The 14,074-nt window shown below is 37.3% G+C and overlaps 1 protein-coding gene across 17 annotated transcripts in view; it reads left to right on the plus strand.

Annotated features, from left to right (window-relative positions):
• Positions 1–14,074, plus strand: part of hts (adducin 1-like protein hts) — a 232,531-nt gene that overhangs the window by 216,162 nt on the left and 2,295 nt on the right. For 5 of the 17 annotated variants that reach the window (XM_076208402.1, XM_076208407.1, XM_076208404.1 and 2 more), the window contains 3 exons: positions 3,090–3,170; positions 5,281–5,496; positions 13,155–13,222. In XM_076208402.1, coding sequence (XP_076064517.1) covers positions 3,090–3,170; positions 5,281–5,496; positions 13,155–13,222 — 365 coding nt within the window. Of the gene's footprint in view, positions 1–3,089; positions 3,171–3,944; positions 4,095–5,280; positions 5,497–8,869; positions 8,942–9,250; positions 9,308–13,154; positions 13,223–14,074 lie in introns of all 17 variants that reach the window. The other 12 variants (XM_076208410.1, XM_076208413.1, XM_076208406.1 and 9 more) reach the window with 6 other exon arrangements.

A 14,074-nucleotide genomic window follows, 5' to 3' on the forward strand; every position in this document is an offset into this window, starting at 1 on the left:
TCACTCTATGTGGGGAATATGCCACTGAAGCATATTCCAGTTTTTGTTGGATTAGTGTTTTGTAGAGATTTTCATCAGATCTTCATCTGCAATGAAAAACCACCTTAATGCTCTGCAACAGTCCATATCTCCCACAATCTTACCAATATATCTTTGTAATGGGGGGTTGGCTTTCATCACCACTTTAGATACTTCTTTTCTTTTGCCATTGTAATGGATTAATTTCTCAAGAAATTTGAGCTAGTGCCCAAATCTAACACTTTGTATATTTTTTTATTGAAATTAAGTTTTCATTCCTGGTTCCTTGTCTTTTTGTGACAGGCAACACTATTCTCATGATCTTTGTATCATCTGCACATTATTAGTGCTAGCATTGAACCTTGTGGAACTCCTCTGATCACTGTTTTCCATCCTGTCATCTTATCCTTTACTACTGTCCACATGTACCTTCCCTTCAAAAAAATTTTCATTCATTTGAGTAGTTTACCTCGCAATCCCCCAATATGCTACTGTTTCCACAAAAATTACTGAGATACTTTATCAAAAGCCTTCTTCATCCAGCACTTCTCTTGCAACACCTCAATCACTCTCAAGTTAAAGCTTAAATGTTTGACACACATGACCCAGATTTAAGTCAACAGACTCTTTCAAAATGTTAATTTTTTTAAGATGTGACCCACTCTTTCACAATCCTTTGACATGATTAAACCACTTTACTGGTCACTAGCTTGTAATTGAGCACTGTCGTCATACTTTCACATTTAATTGGTACCACATTAACTCTTGTCCAATCCTGTGGCACTATTATTTTTTTTAGTGAGTACAGAGTGAGGCTGTGAATTTTGTCCACCAGTTTTTCCCTACATTCTTCAAGTATCCTGTTTGAGATCCTGTTGCTACAAAAGCTTTTCTCACATGCAATGACCCTGAAAGATTGTGCGCTTCCCTCACTTCTACATATATATTTTCTAAAGCCAAATTATTGCCCACCTTGCCTTCCTCAAAAAAGAATTGCTCTCCTTTGTGAATACATATTGGAAACTTTCATTATATTTGCTTCTCAGAAACCTCTCCACCCATTATTGATTTTATTTGATTTCCCTGTTCTTTAATTTCCCATTGATGAACCTGTAGAACTATTTTGCTTTATCTTTTCATTTGTCTATAATACCTCTTTCAAAATTTCTTCCCTCCTTGTGGATTCTTGTGTAGTCAGATGTAGCTCATATGTAAACTTCTTTGTTCTACTGGTTCTTTCTCCATTTTCCCCAAATCAAACCCCTCCCCCTTTCTCACACTCTCTATCTCGTATTTTATTGAACCAGTCTTGCATCTACTTGTTGCACTAATCTTTAATATATGTTTGTTCACTTGTAAGTTGTAAGTGCAAGAGTTATTTCCTCATACCCGTGATAATTTCAATGGTATTCATGAATTCTTCCAGTCTGTCTTCTTCAAGGAATTTCTTTAACCCTGAGAATCCTGCCTACCCAAAATTGAGTCTCTTTCCTGTGTGATTAATTCTTGGCTCCATTTCACTGTCTGCCAATTGAAATCCAATTGTCATTTTCTCCTATAGGGCAAATATTACAAAGAGCCACTGGATCTTTTATCAGTAGCAATTCCAACCTCATGGGCATTTCATTCCCCCTTACCATAGTCACCTTTCAATCTTTGGGACATTGTGTTCTCTATTGCCATATTTAAAAGGGTGTTGTCCTAGGAATATGCCTTGTCACATGCTTCTTACTTCTAATTGACCTTATTTCAGTTGAAGTGTCCCACAGGGACTTCTCCCTATTTTATGTCCAATAATATATTTAGTTTCAGGGGCATATGCAACCATGAGGTCTCTTCTATTCAGCCCTAAAATGGTTTACTTCTTCCACCATTATGCCCTTTCTCACAACCTTCACCTCGGCACCCATTTTATATTCAGTCTTTTCTCCAGATGGTGTATCTGTTATTCCTTTGCTGGAGATAAACATTATTGGGAGCTTGGTCTCTACTAAGCACAAAATATGTTAATTTTCCATCAAGTAATTCATTATATCCAATTGGGCTGATACTAAACAGTCTACATCAGCATAGGCTACTTTTAGTTTTCTTGTAGTATTTCCCTTGCTATTTCACGCTTGTCTTTCCCATAATTTTTACTTCACACTTCAATTGAAAATTGTCCTGGAATTTTGCTATTTCTCTTCCATTTTTGTTTAATTTTTGTCCTTAGCCAGTAAGTTCCTATGTCTGCACTTTCATACTCGGTTACATCTTTGTTTTTAGACTTTTCTTTTCCTCCTAACTTCCAAGACTTGCAGATTACTTCATTTTTTTATGGCTTGCAACTTAAATTTTTAATTTCATTGGATGTGCATGCATGTGTGATTCATCATGGTCTTGGACCATGTTATGGACTCATGATCCACAGCATTTGACCTCCTGGATGAGAGCTCAGTGCTTGTATATGGCCCAATTTCTGGTTACTGCTGTGACCTTACACACACACATAAAACTCCTTGCCCACCAGTGCTGGGGTCCTGGCTTGCAGTGCTGTGATGCTTTGCAACGTTGGGTGATACCAATGAACCAGCAAGCTGGTGTGTATGTGTGTGTTGTGTTGTAGGCATTGTAGTTGTCAGCTTAATGATAGCCAGATGTGAACTAAAATGACAGGGTCATACATGACTTATGTAGCAAATAGCTTTGTGCCACAATCTTTAATTGTCCCTTTTCCAGCTTTATAAAATCAAAGATGAATCCTAATCTTACAATCTGAAAATAGTTTCTTGATAAGATTTTTTTTTTCCACTTCAAAACAAAACCCCATCTCCTTCAAGTTTGTCATGTTGATTTTTACTATGCGTGTATGCACATGGTTGTAGTTGTAGATATGAATGCACAATGCAATCCAGGTAAAATGTTTTTATTTTTGTATTTCAAATTAAAAAGTTTGTTTAGTAGACTGCTATAAGCCTAGCTACTTTCATTAGTTTCCATGCTGTTTGATGTAAAAACAGTTGTTACCACTAAAACTTGTCAAAATGGTTAGAGAAGACATTGAAGCTGATGTCAAACCTTGCTCCATCCAGCCTCTTCTGCACGTGTATTGAAGGTGGAAACCAAACAGGCGCCAAGAGCAAGCAAAGCACAATCAGTGGTCATCAGTGACGGTCAGTGCATGTGTGTAGCATAACACCATTAATCAGTCGATGGGTTTGGGTTTCTTTTATGCCCGAATAACAGGAGAAGAGTAGGATGTCGTTACATGCTTCCAGAAGGACAATGTCCTTGCCTATGATTTTATTAGTGTCTGCTGTCTAGTGCTTCTGTGGACCCAAGCACTACCCCTAGCTGTGGTTGTATCAAGATGTGCCAGACTGTTGTTTTGTCTTTGCCTTAGTCCTTTGTGCTTTGACTGCAATTTTTTTCCAGAACAAATTGCCACTGTTTTTGTCTTGTGAACAAGTCTTTGTTGGTTTGAATAAGTCAAGGATTGTCTTAATATGATAACTATTGGCTTTGGGACTGCATTTTTGTAATTTTGTTAATAATTAGTGTGATAGAGAAATTATAAAGTTTTGCAGGACAAAACAGAAATTTTAAATGTTAAGTTTTAGATAATTTATTTTATGTGCCTTTAACATTTTTTTCCACTATATGTATGTATATATATATATATATATATATATATATATATATATATATATATATATATATATATATATATATATTTATTTTTAATGCTGGTAAGAACGATGAATTTCAGGCATTGTTTTGAAGTTAAGTTTCATGTAATAGAGGTGTGCTGATTTAGGTGGGTAGATATCCCCCGAACTTGAGTTTTATAGTTTAGTGAACATTACAGATGAAATCATATATTATGCAACAGTATGAAAGGTTGCATTACTGACATGTGAAGAATATAATGTTGCTGTGTCCAATAGATGGTGAGCATATCGTGCGTCAAAAGCCTGCTGTTCCACCCAAACCCAACAACATTCCCAAGCCAATGCAGACAAGCCAAATGAGTCCTGGTGTTCCCCTGGGTCCTCCTAGGAGGGTTCAGGCCACCATGAGAACTTTGCCATCGAGAGGTAATTGTGGATGAAACTGAACTACTGATGTGGAAACCCCAAACTAAGAACATTTCAGTGTTGTACTAGCAGTGTCATTAGGTGGCTCATCCTTCAAGAACAGCAGCCACACCTTTACTAAACAATTAAATCTAGATTCCAGTGAGGCTTTTATAAGAGGCCATGCATTTTGTGGTGTGTGTGTGTGTGTACAGTAGTCCCTCGTTATCGGCGGGGGTTTGATACCATGGGTATCATTTGATATCCATTTTCACTTGATAAGTATCAGCTGGTTTCAATGTTTATGTATTAAGTTTAAAGTTTTATATTCTATATCTGACCCAAGGCAGTGGGTGGGATACAGGGATGACCCATCATCCACAATAAGCTAAGATGAATGGGAGGAAAGGATGGTGGGTAGGAGTGAAATGGGTGGCCTTTTGACTTGGCTACCTCCCATATAAGGAGGAAAAGCTCTTAGTATATAGATGGGTATTCTATTGTTATATGCAACGTGATTTACCATGCTTATTGGAAATATATTTAAGAAATTGAAAAACGACTATATTTACAGCAGTGGCATAGCATGCCAAAATGCCACCTGTCGATAACCGAAACTGTCCATAAAAAGTCCGTCGATAATGAGGGTTTACTGTAATGTGTTAAACAAAACGAGGACAATGCAACATGTCTGACCATGTAGTGGAAATGTACAAGTATGGAAAAATACTTGCTCATATTACTTAACCCCTTCCATACGGTGCCGCACACGTAGGCGTCATGGGGAGCGAGTGTATTCGCGAGGCTGCCATATCGGCGTCTTGATTATATTTATTGTAGTCGCCCCTCCATAATGACATTCTTTCTAATTCTTTTGTAATCGCATTTTCTATGGTTATCAAAATTCACGGGTGAAGAGAGAACGATCGATATAAGCGGAGACTATATTTTATGATGCGAGTATTATTACGACACGTCGTACGGCTGGCATTGGCTGCTGCCACCGAGATCTAAGTCCATGACGCCTACGTGTGCGGCACCGTATGGAAGGGGTTAAAACTAATTGAACTGAACTTGTATATTTCCCTTTTTTAGGAACATTTTATGTTAACATTTTGGTTGAGTAACCGAGCTCAGTCAGGTATTTCAGTGTGGTTAGTGTTGTTTGTGATTGTTGTACCCTTACTCACCTAACCAACCCTACCAGATGGTTCCCTCAGCCCCAAAGAGGAGGAGGAGGAGGTGGAACAACCTCAAGCCCCTCCAGATCATGAGTCTACCCCAGCAAAGGGAGTTATATCATCAGGTGCACATACTTTGCCCTCCTCTCCTACCTCCACTAGCCCAGGGGGACAGCTCAATACACGTAGCAACTCCCTAACACGAGGACTGCAGAAGATGTTGAAAGCTGCTTCACGGTCGAGTAAGATCTGGGGCACTATCACCCATTTTTCCTCGAAGGCTCCCTAGTAGTTACTCCTTTAACCATAGATGATTGCTGCTACTCACAGTGCCTCTGGGATTAATGGAGTCATACTGAGATTTGTTGCATCTTAACCCTTTTGCTGTGAAATTGGTTTCCTTTAGCGAAGTAAAGTTGCCCAGCTGCAGCTAGAACCCCAATCCTGACCCCCAATTCAATCATTCATGAGGCATTCATGAGGCACATGAGGTGGTTATGCATAGGAAAAGAGAATCCTTACCTCTGCTCACTCCTACCTTAGGTATCCCTTTCACACCTTGGTGCTTAAACCATGCAAAGATTGCACCTTTTCCAGCCATGCAGCTGGTTCATTCCCAGTACACTTGTCTCATGGAATGTGAAAGATACTACAGTTGTAAAATTCTCCAAAAGTGTGAACCAGAATTGGCTTCGGATGTGTTTGACCTTCTTGATGTGGAAGGGTTTCCCTCAGCTGGGTGAAATGGCATGGTGGTTGCTGGAATATCAAAGTTGTAAAATGCAGCAAAAGGGTTAAATGATTTTATTGTAATATAACTGTGTGGTGTTGGTGTATTAACCCAGCTCTGTACTAAATGAAAACAAACTAAGAATTAGAATAAAATTTTCATGACTTTCAGATTAATTTTGTATGAAATGACAGCTGGAGGGAGGAATCTGTTGGATTACAGAAGTACCCATTTATTTTTGTATTAATAACATACTGATTGTAAATAATGCATATTGTCCAAGATGAATGGAAAATCAAGATATGTATGTATATATTTGTTCTGTTATAGGTGTATTTTCACCAATGTACCCCCAGAAAACTTTGTTTTTAGTGAAGATTCTCATAAGGAAATGGAATTGCTTGGAACAATATAGTTCCATCTTTAGGAATTTAAATGTGTATAACTTTCCACATGCACCACACAACACATTGAACTACAGACACTAGAGCAAAGAAGAGAGAGAGGAGATTTGATTGTTATTTACAGAATCATGAAAGGCATGGAAATAACTGATAGAGAGAATCTGATAAAATGGGATGACAGAAATACAAGAGGACACGGAAAGAAAATAAAAAAAGACAGCTATAGAAGATATTTGAAAAAGAACAGCTTTCCTCACAGAGTAATAGACAGTTGGAACAAGTTAGATGAGAAAGTGGTGTGTGCAAAAACAATACATGAATTTAAAAATAGTTTAGATAAAATGAGATATGAAGACGGGACCCCACGAGCATAGCTCCCCTTCCCGTAAAATACAACTAGGTAAATACATCCTTACAAAAACACATTCACACTTGGAGCAGAAAGCAAGCACTTCAAGACAAAGCACTGAACATTCTACTCTATCAAAGCCCCTTCAGACAAAAGTCCCACAGAAATATCCCTCCCGAGAGAAGTAAGAACTACACTTCCACAACTGTGCTCAGGTTGCTATTCAGTAACAAAACAGTATCATCCTAGAATAAGCCTGGCCACAGAAACAAACTATCCCATATGGAACCATCACACAGAAGACACAGAACACTTTATCTTGCACTGCTCCACCCAAACCATACCCAGACAACAACACAATATATCTTCCTTGAATGGCTTTTGGGCCAATCTGATTGATGTTTCTGGTCACCTGAAGGTTGTGGATCTCCTGCAAGAGAGATCTGTGGCAATGAAACAATTGACTGACTATTCAACTTGGTAATACCAGTTAAACTGCAGCATGTAGTTTGTGGCTCTGCAAATGTGGCCCTCATTGATTTGCTTGCTTCTTAATATGTATTTTCTCTGCTTTTTGTGGTCACATTATTTTATTTTATTATTTTCTTGTTATAAAAAAAATCAGAGTTTGCATGCATTATTCTTGCATGAGGTCAATGTGTAGTTTGATTTTCAGTAGTTATTAAAACTAAAATTTCCTAGTGTTAGACTGACATTGCACATTACAGGTCTTACATAACAAGGCTATGGTAACAAATACAAACAACAACCATTGATCACCTACATGTGGACACTTGAAGTGAAGGCATGTGCAAATAGATGGTATGCACAACACACAATACAAAATACCAAACAAAACCCACAGCACCCATCATAGTACATAAGAGAGTACTCACCAACCTAAAGCCACTTCAAACAGACCCCAGAACACTACTACAGCACAAAACACAACACAATCTGATACCATGAAACAGAAGTCCTCAAAGTCAAGGACCACCTTGACATGGGAGCCACACAAACACAGCACACCCACTACATTACATAGCAGAACACCCACACATGCCAAGAAACATCAAAACAACACCCAAATACCTATACCACACACATACTCTCTTTTCTCCCTTCACAACCATTAGACACCAGCCCCCAGAAGCATATCTTTAATATATAGCTCATTGGTCCATCAACAAACATACAAAACAAACATACAATGCTGTATGCCAGACCCCCTGATATCCATCCCTCAGAATCCTCTCTCCCCAGAAAGGAGAGTCCTGGTTAGACTGCAATGCAGTCACCATCCAGCCTTTCTAAGCTACTAGAAGAGGCTGGATGACAGCATTGCAGACAACTGCCCAGGATGTAACACTTCACCCCATACTATACAACATGTTATGAAAGACTACATTGTACACAATCATGCATGCCAACAACAATGTGTACACTCTAAAGGAGTTGTGGGAAAACCCCATTCCAGCCATGAATGACAACAACAACACAATCTATCCCCACCCAACCCTAACATGAGTTCTGGTTATCCTGGAACCTAACAAGATTTGATCATTATCCACCAAGCTAAACAGACCGGTTCTAATCAATCAATAGTAGGCACCACGTTTGTGAGACTAGCTTGAGTTAAACACATGTGTTGGATGTCAGAGGGAGAAATATAAAGTTTAGCTCTGGGAAGTCAAACAAGGGACTTAAGATAGCATTGGGTAGTAGAACAGTATGGGGTCCTGAGCTAAGATGGGTAACATATTTGAATCATGTATTTATGTGGTGCATTTGAAAATGTAGTGGAAAGTGATACAAGATATTCACAGACTGTTTAGCACTGGTGGAACACTGACATAACCATAAAATATCCAAGTTGTAGGACCTCTGGTAGGAGCCCAAGTGGGTGGCCAATTTCCTATGTATCTCCAGTGACACAACTACATACACTAAAAGCTAACCAACAACAAATAGAAAATTAATGGTTATGGAATTTTATATGTAGCTTTTCCTCTCACCTTTTTTCTACTTTATTTTTCCTTTTTTGAAGTATCATTTTTTACTAATGCCTGCACTGTGATTGTTGATCCCTCCTGATTGATGGGGAGCTAACATGGCATGCCTAACCCCAACAGAAGAAAGAGAAACCAGCAAAGTACCAACTCCTCCATTGGAACGATCCAAGTCTGCCTACTATAGGAAGGAAGGTACTGTAATGCTTGCCAGCCTTCTTATGGATGTAATGTAGTATCCATGCACTCTTGAAAAATTAACAGCCTTAAATATTTCATTTGTTTATTTAATTCTGTATTACTCTCTGCATTATAAACTTACAAACTTGTTTATAGATATTTTGCTCATTAGAGATATTTTATTTTATTTTTTATTTTATTTTTTTTAACTCCTAGGTTAAAATCTCATCATTAGAATATTAACCTGTAAATACTGTATCACCTTTTGTATGATAGCATGTTCTACTAATATTTACTGCATGTTATTGATGTTGCAATGCACAGAAGCGATGGAGAAACACTCGGCTCTCCAACGTCGTGCTCACTCCTTCAACCGTAAAGGTAAGTAATATTCTGCCTTGATGTAAATTTGGACTGCTGTCATGACTACAACTGCAGTTTATCTGATGAAACAAATGAATAAGATCAAATTCTTGTTGACTGGGACATTTCCTAAAAATTCAATTGCATATTCTCATTCATATTTCCCAATATGTATGAAATTGTATTATGATATTAATGACTTTTTGTTCTGATATGCTTACTATTCTTCCCGTCAAGTTTCTCGGTTCCTCGGCAGGGGTGAGGTTCTCTATCGCACACTTTATATTAGTTTATAATTTGACAAACCCTCCGTATCTTGGGAAAGTACTGTAAACCATAGTTATTGTATATTGATCTACTAACATTAAAATTATTATAATCAGTGTACAAGTTGCTATATCATGTACTTGATAGGCACCAACACTAATGTGCTTTCCACTTTTGTTAAAAATCAGTGAAAATCTTTGTAAATTGTATAGAAATAATGAAAAATTGGCAATTTATGTAGAAGTAAGAAAAAATAAAGTAAGCAGTTAGTATAGGGGAAAAATGATTAACATAGGTTCACACATATATACCGGTACATGCATATACCAAAGGCCCCCCCCCCTTTTTTTTTTTTTTTTTTTTTTTTTTTTTTACATGTATGGTTCCTCTTCTGCCAGATAGTTGTTTAATTCATTTGGTCCTGAAATCATGCTATCTATGTTGGTATACATTATTATTATTATTATTATTATTATTTTTTTTTTTTTTTTTTTTTTTTTACCATTTTTAACATTTTCTCAGCCTCTCCCAAAAAACTTGTTCATTTCAATCTCTTTTCTTATCTTTTTTTCCATTTGCTTCATTTCTTAGTGTCTTTTCCCTCTTTTTCTTTATAGCTCATTTCATTTTTTATCCATATATTCTTTAATTTTCACCTTTTTCAATTTTGTCTTTTTTTGTTAGTACTTTCACTATCATTTGAGACCTTAGTTTGATATTTAGTGGTCTATTTTTTCTTAAGAGTATAGTACCATTCTATGCACTTCCTCTGTTTCCTTTTCCATTTGTTGCCCCTCTTGTATCTCTCTCAGAATTTATTTTGCTGTTTCTTTCTCCTCTTTTTCTCAAATATCAGGCTACATTGTGTTTTTCTGTAATACCATAAACTACTAACTTTTATCAACTGTGTCTCAGACCCAATTTTCTTTTTCTTTAATTACTTTAATGACTGTTTCTTTTGCATTTTCTTCCTTTTGTACTATTTCTGTAAAAAAACATTCTTATTCTACTTTCCATTGATTTTTGATTTCTTGAAGATTCTTTTTTGGTTTCTCCAACTTTCTCAGTCACTGCTTGTATTTCTTCTTTTACCTTTTTTTCAAAGCCTCATTTTTGTTAGTACCTTCATTTTTCATTCTTTTGTTCTCACTTTTGACTATAATTCCTTTTTTAGATCATTAAACTCCCTGTTTCAGCATTTCGTTTTTTCAACACTCACTTCTCTATACATTGCCCTGTATTCTGCTTTCAGATTTATAATTTTATGTATTAGTTCTGTAATCACCTGATATCTTAGAATATTTTTATACCTTGTATCCCTTTCCAAATCTATACCTCTACCTAGTATTCCACTTTCTTTTGTAAACCCTGAAAAAGCAATATTTTCATACCTCTGATTCCTCTGTGGAGTTTCCATGTTGCAACTTTTTTGGGGGATTACACATAATGGTGATTGAACCCTGCTTACATCTAGTCTTGTTCACTATATTTTTGTCTGACACCGAACGACGATTCAACCCTGCTTGTATCTAGTCTTCTCTTTGTTGGTTCACTATATTTTTGTCTATCTTTATCATCCTCCATCTTATATTTTTATCACTATATTTTTGTCTTATACCTAACAGCAAATCAACCCTGCTTGTATCTAGTCTTCTCTTTGTTAGTTCACTATATTTTTGTCTATATCATCCTCCATCTTATATTTTTATCACTAATTGAATTTAAAAAAAATTAGGTTAGCCCCCCCCCCCCCAAGCATCAGCTACACTTACAAAATTTAGGTTAGTCCAAATCCCCCCCCCCCCCAAATATGGATCTGCCACTGGGTGGGTGTATGCTATGACACAGCCTTCCCCATCATAAGGGGGAAAGGCCTTGTAGTATATATGTAAGAATATATAGTCATTTTACACAAACGATACAAATTGTTGAATGGACACATGAACAGCACTGCACTCTATGGGTGAAGAAGTGTTGTTGGGGGTTGCCCCAGATTTGTACATCTTGCAGCGGTGTGGTTTGAGTTCTTTATGAAAAGAAGGGGGGGAGGGAAGTAGAACTCAAAGAGTGGCAACCAGTAGTTTACAAAAAGTGGAGGAACTTTCTGGGAATTTGTAATGCAAAGATGGAAAAAAGTGCCAAAAATGAGTGGGAGAGAATTACATGAAATGGTGTGAGGCTGCAAAGCAAAAGAAAAAAAAATAAAGCATGGAAGAGGTGGGAAAAAACAAAAAGAAAAGAAAACCCAAGAGAACTAGAAATGAATATGTAGGAATTAGAAGAGAGGAGGAAAAGAACTGTGTAGGCTTTTCACAACCTAGGAATAGTGTAAGGCATTATATTATGTGTGATGGCTGTATCTAGGGCAGTTTAATTCTGTGGCCAGGCCTATTCTGTGCTGGCATGAACTTAAGAGCGGGATAGTGTCTTGAATGCAAGTATGCTAGTGTGGGACTTGTTTCTTTTGAGAAGGATTTTTCTATGGGACTGATGTCAGGTAGGATTTGGTGAAATGTTGAGTTTGGTGGTCTGTCTTGAAGAGCTTGTTTAGTGATCTGGGTGTGAATGTTTTTGTGCGGATGTATTGTATGATACATGTGTTATTTAAGTAGTAGTAATAGTTTATATATCCTCTCTCTCCCCATCTTGTGCTTGTATGATGTAATTAGATGGGTGAGTGTGGTTGAGGGCTTTACTGTATCATTTTCATGTATACAATGAGAAGGATTTTGGTTTCCGAGTGCAGTTCTGTTATTCTTAAATCAGACATTAGATGTATAAAAAATGCTGGATGGGGCAATTTAAGCCTGAGAAATTGTAAAATGTACTTGGAGAGGGAAACAAATGGATGATGGATGAAAGTGAAATGGGTGGGTGTGCATGCCTTGGCTGGCTACGTCCCTTACAAAGAGGAAGAGGTCCTTGGTATATAGATAGGTAAGACTTGAAGGTTTTGAGGACCTCGGTGAAAAAAACCTTAGTTGTAGAGACTAAACTCAATAAATTAGGTAATAACTAGTGTATTGACCCTGGAAAACTAGCTACCATAACTGAAGTTTTGTACTCTTAAGATTATTTTTTTATGTAAGTACCAGTAACTACATACAGCAAATACCTAAATATGAAAGCAGATTAACTTAAGACATTGCAATATGCTTGTATATTGAATTTGTATAATAGTTTGTCACTTGAAATTACTGACGCTCTCTTAAATCATGTGTATATTTCCTTATTTCAGAGGTGGTTGGCTTAACTTATTAAAATGGGTATTTATGGTTATAGCAGCATATTCCCTTTGGATTAAGCTTTGTACTAACAAGATTGCAATTTATGAAAATTTGTTATGTTTTGAATACATGTTATATAATTTGATTAACCCCATGATTAAAGTATGTACAGTATATTTCTATTGCTTTATGCTAACCAGTATATGAATAAACATTGCTCACAGTAATATTAAAATAGGTTTTGTTTAAAATTATTTGGAATTTTTAACTAGATACTCTGTAAGGTTTATATTTTCAGGTCTTGGACATCATACTTTGGATATTTTTTGAAGCAGTACAAGAAACATTATTAAATAGCTTGTCCATTTCAGGGGAGACTGTAGCGAATGGTGATGATAATGAGGCACAGCACAGCACCCTTTCCCACAGCAGCAAAGAGGTAGTGTAAATATAATGGTTTTTGGATATGATGAAAAAGAGAGGATCTGTATGTTTGTCCATCTCCCTTTTATTTTGTTATTTGGGAATGTAATATCTTTTAGTGGGATTGGGTTTGTAGTTATTGATTGTGGTGCTTGGGTCTATGCCAACAATGGTGGATGAGTAGTTACTTTGGTGTTACCATTGTAGATTGTTCTTGTGTTTTGGGGGCTGGACCTCTTCACTCACTGGTAGGTGTTGCAGGGTGGGTTAGGAGGACAATAGAGGGAAGGGCTGTTATTTCCTCCTTTATCATCATTGTCATTATTTTTACCAAATAATGGGTGACCTTGCTGTGGGTGACACCCCAGCTTGGTTAGATGGGGGGGAGGGGGTCTATATATATATAGGGCTACTTAGTTATATATGTTGCTTCCAAGTTAGGTTACTCCCCATCCTCTCACAGGGCGATCACGGAGCCTACACCACCTGCCATGAGGGTTTTGACTAAGGGCTTCCAGAGATCATGATCCCCACAGTCACACACCATTATTGGTTGTCATGGTGGTTAGTTGAGGCCTGGGGTGGGAGAGATAGTGACTGAATATGCTGTCAGTCACAGTCTTTGTCATAACCGTGGGAACTCATGTGGGAGCAATTCCTGAGGTGGTGGGGTAGCAGTTGGTTCTTTTTCCAGTCCCCAAATCTTGCTACAAGATTCTGCTACCTTTTTTAAGTAAGGGGAGGAGGTGAAGAGTTGCAGGACCTCAAAATAAAATTCACAACTACTGTGCACTCAAAGCAAAAGCCATCCCATTTCCACATCATGTGAAAATGATGATACACTGTTCCATGCAAGAACTCTCAACAC

Source organism: Oratosquilla oratoria, chromosome 25 (assembly GCF_046742065.1).
Source record: "Oratosquilla oratoria isolate Oo_2021 chromosome 25, ASM4674206v1, whole genome shotgun sequence".
NCBI lineage: Eukaryota > Metazoa > Arthropoda > Malacostraca > Stomatopoda > Squillidae > Oratosquilla > Oratosquilla oratoria.